Source organism: Emydura macquarii, unplaced genomic scaffold (assembly GCF_026122565.2).
Source record: "Emydura macquarii macquarii isolate MOO-44397 ecotype Brisbane River unplaced genomic scaffold, CSIRO-AGI_Emac_v2 contig_1119, whole genome shotgun sequence".
Lineage (NCBI taxonomy): Eukaryota > Metazoa > Chordata > Testudines > Chelidae > Emydura > Emydura macquarii.
In genome coordinates, this window is record NW_027131256.1 from 4,154,829 (window position 1) to 4,167,871 (window position 13,043).

Sequence of the window (13,043 nt, forward strand, 5' to 3'; positions counted from 1 at the left end):
TTAACAATTCTGAGGCAACTAGCTCAGGGAGTTTTTAAAATGTGAGTAAAAATAGCACCTGCAGTTATCATAGTTATAGTAACATGAAAAACGGGATTGTCATTCCTCCTGCTCTAGAGTATAAAGAGATCAGTTGGGGGGAGGGGAGGGCAGAAAGACATTTCCCTTCCATGGAACAGCAATACACATTTAGATGCATTTTGAGGCTAGACACCTTCCTCTGAAGCATCCAGCATTCCCCACTGTTGAAGGCAGGTGCCACTCATAGTAATTAAAAGAAAAATGAAAATCATATTAATAATAATAATTTGCACTTACAATATATATTGCCTTTTAACAAAAATATCTCAAAATGTCTTATAAAATGCCTCATAATTGGCCTATTACATCGGAAAATATTACATCCATTTTAAAGCTGGATAAACTGATATACCCCAAAAAACACAGCAAGGTAATTTCAAAGCTGAGAGAACTGAAATCTGACAGAGAGAAAGCGCAATACCCCTCTTCTGCAATTCTCAAGGAGAGAGACTGTTATTGTAAAGAAATGTTTCTGGTTCTTCCAACTCACCCCAAGTGAGAGTAGCAAGTGTCAGCAGTTCAGGGATTGAACCCAGAGGTACTACATATTCTGGGGAATAAGGGTCAGTCTGAGCTTCGCCATCCCGGTAATCCGTCTGCGTACCCAGAGTTCGTGATGTGGGGGAGTGTGATCTGTCACTGGTGATGGATGGGTAAACATATGGCTCTGTTCTAAAAAACAAACATGAGCCAGAACATGTTTTTTTATATGCTGTTGCATTAATTTTTTAAAAAACTTGAGAATATTCGTTATAGATGTGATTTTCAAAAGTGCTCAGTTTTAGCTTAACTCTGCTCCTAATGAAATCAATGGAGTAGACTTCAATGAGAGCAGCTAGGCCATCACAGAACATTTCTGAAAATCCCTCCCTATGTGAACATAATCTATGAACCTTCTGCATCAAGAAGTTAAACTGTTACATGCAAGTCTTTAATACATATGTATATTGCAGCATTGTATTTAAGGATTAAGGGCCAAATGTAGCCTGATGTAAGCAGCTGCAGCTTGATGGAAGTATCTGGACCAAAGTTATCAGTGAGATAACCAATGATGTAAGTTTCATGTCAGGTTTAAGTGGAAAAGTACTATAACTTGCACTGATCTGGCATTCAGTGGGTGTGCAGCATAAATTGGTTGGAAAGGGGTGTAGCTTGAAAAGCAACTAATAGAAGAATACAAGATAAAGTAGCACTGCTGTAATGTAATTTATACCTGTGTCATTTCAACACACACAGGAAATCATTCAATTCCTCCATAAGTAGACACAACTCCAGTGACTTCACTGGGAGCTGTACTCGTTAATGTCAGGTTTGAATTTGGTCCCCCAAGAATACCAAGGATACACTACTTTAAAGATGTTGTATGCAAATAAACAGTATTGCAAAACCATTTGATAAAATCAGTAACAAACATGTCAGAGTGTGGCTATATCAGAGACTTCCTGTCCTCTAAGACTCAGACACTTGGCTCTCTGTTTCTTGCATAATCAGAACACACTTGAGGAATGCACATATCTGGTCCCTAGTCATGTGGTGCTGCTTACATATCCCAAGTAATATCTGAACCAAGCTGTAGGTATCTGGCCCTAACTTGCTCCTTCTGGGATTTCATGATGGTGGACAGAGTCTTTCTGAACTTTTAATGAGTTCTCACTATTGCTTCACTATTAAAAATACTAGTCTCCTGTAAGAAAGCTAAACAGTCATTTATGGCTAGAGTTTGACCTGTTATGACAGTGTTTTTCTAAACCTCACTACTTACTTGGCCACTGCATATGCAACATTTAATGGAAATGGCTTATGAAATGGGATGAAAGGTCTGCAAAGAGAGAAAACATGTTTAAGTCAACAACCTTGGGAATAAGATGCACAATAACAGAATATTACAGCCTAGCAAAACTGTGGACCAGATCCTCAGATGTTGTAAAACAGTGTAGCTCCACTGACTTCGGTGCTGATTTACAACAGTTGAGGATTTGTTTCTGCATGCTTAAGGACACATATTCGTTAGGAATTCTTTAATGTGTAATTAACTTGTTGTTACTTCTTAAGCGACATGTTAGAATTGTGGTTCTATCCAGGTGGAAGAATTCTTCCTCATTCAAAGAGCCCACTCCCTTTTCATTTACACAATTTCCTATGCTGGCCCAACACCATGAATTTAAAAGGAGTCGAGTCACCACTGATTTACACTGGGGTGAGAAGAGAAGAATTAGGACTAACATGGTTAGTAGGCTGGTTGACCCAGATGTGGGTCTACTATACTGTCCCACTACAAAGTTCTCCCCTTGTCCATCACTATATATTTTTTCCCAAAAAAACACTTGTCCTGAAAACTTTCACATAATATGAGGTGTGTATGATGACATAGTGCAATGCACATTCACTATTATAAAGTTATGCGCTGGTTTATTGTAATGTTCAGTATTGCTCATACACATCTCACCTCTCTAGCTCTCTTTTTTTTTCCTAGACAAAGATATTATCCCAGAAATTAGAGCTAGAGAATACCTATCAGGCCATTTTGTCCCACTACCCCAGATTAGTGCTTGAAGAGTTTACTGGCCTAGTTTAGCAGCCAATGTCTCAGAAATTTTTAGCATTAGAAACTAATACTTTAATTCTTTGACAGACAGAATTCCAATCTGCTTTTAGGTGGCAGAATAATGTTGTGAGTGCTACAAGCTCTCAAGATAGCAGCTGATAAAATCCTGCTGTAATTCAAATTGGGGTTGAACAGCAAGAGAGTTACCAGAATAAGGTTAGTGTTGAGTGTATTCTCAGCATCGTACATGTTTATTTTTTTTAAAACCCTTTGGGAATCTGGAAGTGGAATCCTATGACATAAATCAGCTTTTAAGGTAAACCATATTTTAAGTTTATCTAATATGTTTCCTTCAGTGCAGTAAAATATTTTTAAAGTGAAATGTGCTTGAAGTCCTAAGTATTACTATTATTAATTAATAATTCCTGCTTAGAAACATACAATAGGAATTTCTATATCGGAGGAGACTAGTGATTCACCTAATTTCATTACCAAACTTCCCTAATAAATTTTTAAAAGTCTTTCAAAGAGGCTAAGTTAAAATTGTGGCAGTGAACAAGCCAGTCTGTGTTTTTGTATTGCTATAATAACCCTAAACATCTTGGATTCATTTTTACCAGACTAGCAAAATGTGAGAAATTTTGGAAAACTGGATTTTAAAAGGACCAAGTTCCTTAATAGCATAGCACAAGTCCCATGAAGTAAAGGTAATTGAGCCTGCACACACCACCAGCAATGAATTTCCGCCAAGCTACCTGTGTGGCTAAATTGGGAACTCTTGTATCTAGCTCTTGTATCTAGCTTTTGTTTCAAGTCCTATACTAAATCTTGAGACCAATACCAGGGCTGCAGTGTAATTCTAGGGGGATGTGTGGTTCTGAAAGAGGAATTGTTCCTCCGAGGAAAAGTTAAATTGAGGTTCCCTCTGCATGTCTCAGTGGCAGGTATCAAAACTGAAGTTAAAAATCCCTTTTTTATATTTCCAAGAGACTGGAAAACCACAATAGCTTGGCCAGCATCTCTCCCTTTGTATGATAGGGTCTAATGCCAAAGGCTCTGTGTGAGCAACTGCTGAGCACAGACTGGCTGTCGCACTTGCCTACATAAGTTAAGGATTTCACATTTTGTGAATGTTCAATCACAAAATGGGCTAGATTCTAATCTCAATGGCACCAGTGTAAAATCCAGAGCAACTCGATTGATGTCACTGGGGTTACACCTGTGTAAGAGGTAGAGTGATAGAGATTGGAATTTTGTAGTATGAGTACATATATGGTAATCATTAATTCATTCCTTACCGTTCAAAATACTTGTAGCGGTTCCTTCCATTAATTTCAGGATCTTCATACACAATTTGAGGAATCTGAAGAGACGGTTGAGATCTAAAAAGCCAAAAAAGATCAAAACAAATCAAAATATTTTCAGGGAGCATATTCGGAGCCGTTCTGATTCTTTTTTTAAAACAATACTTTTTTTTTTAAACTATACTTCAATATTTATTATTTCACTCTGGACTTCCACAGTTGCATAATCAAAACGTAAACACCTCAAACTTTATAATGAAGTAGCAGCAAACACCTACACTTGTGCAAGTAAGATCAAGATTATGTACATTATTCTATAGTTTCTCATGTAGCACTGCAAATCTAAACATAATGGAAGTGTCATACTTTGCGTAGACAAAAATCAGTCATTTATTACTTCTGTTAAAATAAAATTCAGTTAAATTGCCCTGGAGACTATTCCTCAATGAAGATTAACTACCTGGAAAGTCTGAACTTGTGAAATGCAGCTACTTTTATTTGTATGTGTGTGTGTGCAAAAGAATATGAATATATTGGTCTAGCATAAAATATGAGAGAGAGGATGAAGCAAATGAAGGGAAAGAGTCACCCTGTCAAACTCAAAAATGGCTAAACAGATTTTGATCAAACCAGGAAATGACAGGCTGGCTCTAAAGCTTTCATTCTGTATTCTCCAACAGTAAAGAAGAATTAGGCTGACCTAAATAGGAAGGCTTCACACAGAATCTTGAATACAGCTACAGAGGACTCCAGCCCTTGATTCACTAACGCACTTAAACACATAAGAACAGCTATACTGGGTTAGACCCATGGTCCATCTAGCCGAGTATCCTGTCTTCCAACAGTGGCCAATGCCAGGTGCTTCAGAGGGAATTAAGAGAACAGGTAATCATCAAGTGATCCATCCCATCAGCTATTCCCAGTCTCTGGCAAACAGCAATCCTTGTTTATCGTGGCTAATAGCCATTGATGCACCTATCCTTCATGAATTTATCTAGTTCTTTTTTGAACTCTGTTATAGTCTTGGTCTTCACAACATCCTCTGGCAAGGAGTTCCACAGGTTGACTCTGCATTGTGTGAAGAAATACTTCCTTTTGTTCATTATAAATCTGCTGCCTATTAATTTCATTTAGTGACCCCTAGTGTTTGTGTTATGAGGAATTAATAACACTTCCTTATTTACTTTCTTCACACCAATCATGATTTTACAGACCTCTATCATATTCCCCTAGTCGTCTCTTTCCAAGCTGAAAAGTCCCAGTCTTATTAATTTTTTCTCATTTGAAAGCTGTTCCATATCCCTAATTATTTTTGTTGCCCTTTTCTGTAACTTTTACAATTCCAATTTATCTTTTTTGAGATGGGGTGACCAGATCTGCACACAGTATTCAAGATGTGGGCATACCATGGATTTATAAAGAGGCAATGTGGTATTTTCTGTCTTGTTATCCCTTGTCTAATGATTCCCAACATTCTGTTAGCTTTTTTGACTGCCGCTGCACATTAAATGGATATTTTCAGAGAACTACCCACAATGACTCCAGGATCTCTTTCTTGAGAGGTAACAGCTAACTTAGACCCCATCATTTTGCATTTATAGTTGGGATTATGTTTTCCAACGTGCATTACTTTGCATTTATTTACATTGAATTTCATCTGCCATTTTGTTGCCCATTCACCAAGTTTTGTGAGATCCCTTTGTAACTCTTCACAGTCTGCTTTGGACTTAACTATCTTGAGTGGCTTTGTATCATCTGCAAATTTTGCCACCTCACTGTTTACCCCTTTTTCCAGATCATTTATGAATATGTTGAACAGTACTGGTCCCAGTACAGACCCCTGGGGGATATCACTATTTACCTCTCCATTCTGAGAATGGACCATTTATTCCTAACCTTTGTTTCTTGTCTTTTAACCAGTTACTGATCCAAGAGAGAACCTTCCCTCTTATCCCATGACCATTTACTTTGCTTAAGAGCCTTTGGTGAGGAACTTTGTCAAAGGCTTTCTGAAAATCTAAGTACACTATATCCACTGGATCATCTTTGTCTACATGTCTTTTTAACCCCCTCAAAGAATTCTAATAGATTGTAAAGGGAAATCATGCCTCACCAAAAACCATGTTGACTCTTCTCCAACAAACAGTATTCATTTATGTGTCTGATAATTGTGTTCTTTACTATAGATTCAACCAATTTGCCTGGAACTGAAGTTAGGCTTACCAGCCTGTAATTGCCAGGATCTTCTCTGGAGATGTTTTTAAAAATTGGCGTCACATCAGTTACTCTCCAGTCCTCTGGTACAGAAGCTGATTTAAATTATAGGTTACATACCACAGTTTGTAGTTCTGTAATTTCCTATTTGAGTTCCTTCAGAACTCTTGGGTTGATAGCATTTGGTCTTGGTGACTTATTACTGTTAAATTTATCAATTAGTTCCAAAACTTCCTCTAATGACATCTCAATCTGGAACAGTTCCTCAGATTTTTCTCCTAAAAATGGCTCCAGTTTGGGAATCTCCCTCACATCCTCATCCGTGAAAACCAATGCAAAGAATACATTTAGGTTCTCCACAATAACATTATCTTCCTGGAGTGTTCCTTTAACATCTCGATCATCCAGTGGCCCACTAGTTATTTAGCAGGGTTCCTGCTTCTGACGTACTTAACATTTTTTTTGCTGTTGCCATTGGAGTCTTTGGCTAGCTGTTCTTCAAATTCTTTTTTAGCTTTCCTAATTATATTTTTACAGTTCACTTGCCAGAGTTGCTGAAGTACTTTGCTGAATTGGGATCCTAATGAACATATTCCAGGATAGAGTTCCTCAAATAGGTCTCCTGCACTAAGAAGGCCCTGCTCTAGCCCAATGCAAATGAAACCTGGGGATGCACAGCAAGGACAATCCAGTAAGCCTCAACCTGGGAGGGACAAAGGGAAAGACTATCACTTAAGTAGCTCCAAACTGGATCACTGAAGATTTTACCTCTCACATTGATAAAAAGAGCTTTAAATAAATCTCTTGGTTTACTGGCAACCAGTGTGGATAGAGTTGAAGGAATGTGGAACACCCACTCCCAAAATAGGAGATAGGTTCCCATTTTCCACAACAGCTGCAACCTCTGAATCAGTTTCAAGGAAGACCTAACTAAGAGCAATCTGCAGTCATCTACCCGATATTGTTTTTAAAAAAATATTGTCCAATAGTAGGATACTTACATAGCAAGCTTCTGAAGAGCCTCTAGGTGTTGTTGGGCCCTGCCTCTCCATCTTCGATCAATAAACGGAGGCACAGGATTTTTTTCTTCCATATGCAGATTGTACCGGGGATAATGGATCAGGTTGCTAAACATGGTTTTAAAAATTGGCATCTTTTTCTAGTGTTAATGTGTAGACGAGAGAAATGGCAGTTGTTATTTAGCAATTCCATGCAGCACTAAAGAAAGCTTAAATTAGTATTTTTGAGTATATATGTAAACAAAGCACAAGAAATATATATAGACTAAACAAATTACTGTGAATTATAGAGCTATAAACCTGGGTGGTAGGGATGAAGGCATGCTCTAATGACATCAAACCATAAGACAATGCTTCCCAAAATGAGGAGCATACAAGAACAGCAGGGACATGGAGAAGCCAAATATCTACCTATATAGTTGCAAAGAAATCCTTGAAAACGGGGCCCAAGTGTAACTGATGCAGCTACATTTATCTAAGTTGGCAGAAAGCTTGAAATCATAGCTTTGAGATACAAATTGCCCCCAACTTGTTTCAGTGGGTGCTAACTCAGATGCCCGGTTAATGTACTGTGAGGGTATGCCTACACTGCAGTTGCGGGGTGTGATTCCTAGTCCAGGGAGACAAACCCTGCGGGACTGAAAGCAACTTGGCCTAGCTGTCAGAGTCCAAGTCCATCTGACTGCTGGAGTCTGAGCTCAGATGATTAGCCTGAGCCACTGCCTGTGCTGCAACATCCACACTGCTATTTTCACCAAGTTAGCGAGTAGCAATAGCCCAAGTTTGTCTACCTATGCTGGGAATATCACTTCCCAGCTACAGCACAGACATGCTCTAAATTTCAACATTGTGCTATTTCACTATTCATCAAAGTATGTAAGAAACGAAAGGAAGTGTCTTACTATGAATGTCTACACAATCTACTCCAAGTGATGGCTCATTCTGAATAAACCATTAATAATAGATGACAAGGTTAAATGGGGGCACTATTTGTTTCATTTTACTGAAGGAGGACTCAGATTTCAAAAGTTTGGGGTATGCTACCACAAAGTTAAAGTTATCTCAGCTCCACCAGATGACATTATAGCCCCAGAATTCAAAATCAGCTTGTTTTGTATCATACACTAGACACAAGTTTATTCTGATGGTCAGAGCTGTGGATAAGCACATTTTAAACAAATCAAAAGGAAAACATAAATATGACCGTGGAACATGGAATTTATTTTGCTGAACAGGAATTTGGACATAAAGGGGAGATTTTCACATAAGTGATGCACTTCGGGCCTAAATTTGGATCCTGGGGTTTTCAGACAAGAGGGAATATATCAGACATAGGCTGGACATGTAGCAACCAATATACAAGGGCTCCCTTTTAGAAATCTGGTGTTTCTGAGAGTAGCCAGTATCAGAAGGATGCACCATCAGACACTTTAAACAAAAAACGCACTCAGAGCTAGAAAGATTTGGGGTATTTCCATGCTCTTTGCTACCTTCACGGAAGCCACATCAGAAACAGTAGCAATAGCAGAGTCTAATGGGGGCAACAACTTGGTGTAATTGATAGATTCTCATTATGCCATTTACACACTTGACCTACAGGGACGGAGGCTATGTCTTCACTGACAGCGGCAAATTTGCTGCCGTCAGATTGACTTCTCTGGATCGACTGAGCAGTCAGTGAAGACCCGCCCAGTCGATCCAGAAATCGACATATTAAGACCACCTTCTCAAGTGGCGCAGTGCTGTGAAGATGGTGCGCAGAACAGAAGCAGAAAAATCGATGGGAGTTACGCAAGTTTTTTGCGTAGCTTGCGTAACTCTGGTCGACCGCCGCCAACTCTCCGAGGTAAGTGAAGACAAGCCCTGAGTGAAAACACACCCATAAACAGTATCTGGCCTGAAATGTTATGCAGTTGCACTGCTGCAGGGTCCTATGTGACATTAATCTCTCTGTGCCTTAGCTCCCCATCTGTGAAACAGGGATACTAGTACTTCCCTATTTCATTGCAGTTTTGTGAGGATAAATAAAGATTACGGAGACATTCAGATACTACAGTAATGAGGGCATATATGTACACTAGATCAATAGGAGCTAGCATGAGTATAAATATTAACGTAGTTGCAGTAGCGTAGGCAGCAGACGGCTTAGCTGTCCTGCATACAAACCGAGCTGAATTCCATAGTTACATATTCGGCTCGGCTAAGCCATACTGCTAAGCCTGTGCTATGGTGGCTAAACTATTTATACTCAAACTAGCCCTCATTGAGCTTCTGTGAGTATGTACAGGCAAACTGTGAATCCCACCCCTACCTCCCATTGTAGACCAGCCTTAGAGGACATTGAAAAACTTCAGAGAAACAGGGTGGGGAGGGAGGAGACAGGAAACAGGCTTTGAAAAATATATTTTTTATTAGCTCCATTGTTGGAATGCTTGCGTGGAGGATGTCAGCATGCCTTACAAGGACTGGGCTTCAGAGCTCCGAGCCTACTCATTCAGGTGCACAGTCTGAATAAACCCAAGAGGACAATGCTAAAGCTCCTTGTTTGTTAAAGTTTGATTCACTGGAATTGTATCACATCCTTTTTTCTTTGGCATTCTGCCTAAGAGGTTCACATGCAGCAATCAAGATAAGCAAGGGCATTGTGTGAAACAGTACTTATATTTCAAGTGCTCTGTTCAAACAACAGACTAACAATAATCCTCCTCTTCTTTTATGTCTAGGGCTTTCCTTAATGAGACATAGACCAGCTGATGTAAGAGGTATTCAGGGGTGTCCCATTCACAACCACTGATGCATGATTTAGGGGTTTGGGAACAGAACATTGAACTGTTTACTTCTAGACTACTGGTATAAAGTCAACCCAAGGCTGTGATGACCATCAGTTATTAAGCTGTTCTTGTGTTAAGTATGAATGATTTCCTTTCTTTACAGAGCTTGTGCTGTCCTAAGGAAGTTGCTTAAGGTTAAGATTGCTCAAGTGTAATTAAGTTTATTACCTATATATCCATATTCTTATACAGGGAGGAGTGTGGGGAAAAAACGTCTCCTGAGGGCATCTCAGGCTGAAACCACCTACCATCTTGTCAGAAATGAGATGAGCCTGGACATTTGCCTGTGCGTGGTCCTTCTCACTTGATAACACATACAAGGGATCTGAAATAGAAACAATCGCAGGGGGCTAGTCACAGATTCAAAGACAAAGAGCGGAACATTAGCCAGGCTCCTCTTTACAGGAGGTCAGTTCTTCCACTTCACAGAATAAACTAGACACAGAAATAATGAATGCGCAAACACGCTTTTGCACGTCTGAACCGCCACGCACGCACGCACATCACACAGCCTCCACGCGTGAATGTCGCTACTGTAAAGGACGCGATCTGGTGGGGAGAAAAGGCTCCTCGTCTTGAAAGTCCTTGGCTGGCAACCCTTCAAAATACTGACCAGCGGCTGCAGCCCTGCACGGAAGCAGCGGCGAGCCTTTGCTGCTTCCCCGGGGCCTGAAGCGCCCAGCATCACCTTGGGGGACTCAGTCCATGCTCTGCCCTCGACTCCCCGCCCCCCGCCTGCTGGGAGGGAGCCTCCCCGGTCGCCTTTCCTCCTCCCGCGCTGCTCTTCCAGCCTAGGCTCCCAGCACCGACCGACGGCTCCGTCCTCAGCGCGGCCCTGCCGGGCGCCGCGTCTCCCCCAGCCGCCGGCGGCTGCATCCCACGCGCGGGGCTGGGCGCGGGGTCGCGGCCGGCCCTGGCCGTCACACGCGGCTCGGGGCGGCGCACGCGGTCGTGGCCCCCATCTGAGGTGAGGTGAGTCCAGCCCCACCCCCCCCTCTGAACGGCGGCCGAGCGCGCGGGCTCCTCGCGACGGCGGGGCCGGACTGCACGAGCCACCCCGCCCCCCGCACGCGAGGGGGAGGGGGCCGGCGCGAGCCCAGCCCATCAGGGGGAGGGGGGCCGGCTCCGACATGAGGGGGCGGGGTCTCATCGCTCCCCCCCCGCCGCCGACCGGGCTGAGGGGCTGCTCGGTCTCAGGGCCAAGCCGGCTCCGCCCCCCCGCGCCCGCGCGCCGGTACCGTAGAGGAAGTCGAAGGCTCTGCTGGGGGCCATGTCCGAGCGGTACCGGCCCCCGGGGCTCGGGCCCGCGCCGGCCGCCGGCCGGATGACCGCGTAGCTGCGGCTCATCCCGCCCGCTGCTGTGCCCGGAGCTGGGGCCGGTCGGGTACCGTTCCCATGGCAACGACGCCAGCAGGGCCGGGCGGAGCTTCCGGCCTGAGGGGCGGGGCTAGGCGGAAGGGGGCGGGGTTCGCTCTGGGCACGTGGGTGGGGGAGGCAGCAAGTGTCCCCCCCCCCAACTCCATCCCTCTCTCCCCTAGCCCTTACCCGCACAGCAGTGACACCCCCTCTGCCTCATGTCGTCCCCATCCTGCACCCCCAACATCCATTACATTGAGGATTCCCCCCCAGGAAGAGAGTGGGAGCAGGGAAAACGGGACAGGGCCGCCTCAAGTGCAGTGCTGCGGGCCTGCGGCTGCACGGGGGACAAGGCTCTGGGCTGAGACCCAGCTCCATGAGCGGCAGCTATCCAAGGTCATCACCTGGCTCTTTTCAGTAAGAGTCAGAGATAATGCCAAGGTCAGCGCTCACATCCCCTGCTGGGAGCTTAAATGCCTACTTTTACTAGACATTAAAAGTCAGGGACTGAACAGACGCTGGATTTATAGTTTGTTACAACAATCTGTAACCCACTAACCCCTTTTTGTCCAATCTGCTTTGTTTTATACCACAATCAAGCTGCACAATCAAACTCCTGCACATGACCAATGCAACCCGCAGCTGAACAGCATCTGGCCAACCCCATGTAGGTGTTTCATCCCTTTAAAGCAGGGCTTCTCAACCAGGGGTATGTGTACCCTGGGGGTACGCAGAGGTCTTCCGGGGGGGTACATCAACTCATCTAGATTTTTCCCTCGTTTTACAATGGGCTACGTAATAAGCATTAGCGAAGTCAGTACAAACTGAAAGTTCATACTGACAGTGACTTATGTATGCTGCTCTATATACTATACATTGAAATGTAAGTATAATATTTATATTCTAGTTTATTTTATAATTATATGAGAAAAATGAGAAAATAAGCAATTTTTCAGTAATAGGGTGTAATAGGGAGTTGCCATCTCACAGGTGCAGCTGCACTGGTTCTAGCAATGGTGGAAGTGCTAGTTTAGATTAGATACCTGTGTTTTTATCACTCTGTCATTTAATTTTGATCAGAGTTGGTCTAGGCACAATGTCTAAAAACATTTCTGCCCTGTGGACACTAGCACTCCCACTGTTGCTACTACAGTGGTATTGCAATTGTGAGACTTCCTGAAAAATGCTAGTGTAGACAAGGCTCAAGAAAAGAATTAGAACTAAAGAGGTGCTCCGATATTACAGTGATGAGTGCAGCATAAGATCCTTGTAGAAAGGTGCAGCGGCCTTCCTCCGAGCCAGGGCCCGAAGAAGGGCCACAACTGCGGGTCTGGACAGAGAAAGGGCCGACAGCCCAGTCTGCCTGGCAACCGGGAGGCCGGCTCGCGATAGGGCCTGCTGGCTGACCAATCCAGCACCAGAGGGGCGGAGTCTCAGCCAAGGCTGAGAATACAAAAAGCAGGCCCCTCAGCTCTGAGGGAGGGAAGCTGCTGCTGGAGGCAGATGTGTGGCTCTGCTGGCTACAGCTGAAGCCTGAACCAGGCTGGGCCGCTGACAGAAGCAAGCGCCCCAAGTGACCAACTGCTAAGGGTTGGGCCGGGCCGGGCCCTCTGGACTGGGCCAAATCCATAGGCCCTAGTTATTGGACTGAGTTCCCTGAGCCAGAGGGCTGGGAGACACCTCCCAAGGCCGG

The 13,043-nt window shown here is 43.4% G+C and overlaps 1 protein-coding gene across 1 annotated transcript in view; it reads right to left on the bottom strand.

Annotated features, from left to right (window-relative positions):
- The window catches only part of CFAP91 (cilia and flagella associated protein 91), a 76,621-nt gene extending 65,264 nt beyond the window's left edge, over positions 1-11,357 (bottom strand). The window contains exons 1-6 of the mRNA XM_067546372.1: positions 11,233-11,357; positions 10,243-10,319; positions 7,146-7,303; positions 3,925-4,008; positions 1,844-1,900; positions 572-753 (exon numbers count right to left, since the gene is read on the bottom strand). Of these exons, the coding sequence (XP_067402473.1) occupies positions 572-753; positions 1,844-1,900; positions 3,925-4,008; positions 7,146-7,303; positions 10,243-10,319; positions 11,233-11,341 (667 nt within the window). The 5' untranslated portion in view covers positions 11,342-11,357. The remainder of the gene's footprint in view (positions 1-571; positions 754-1,843; positions 1,901-3,924; positions 4,009-7,145; positions 7,304-10,242; positions 10,320-11,232) is intronic.
- Between the last annotated feature and the right edge of the window lie 1,686 nt (positions 11,358-13,043).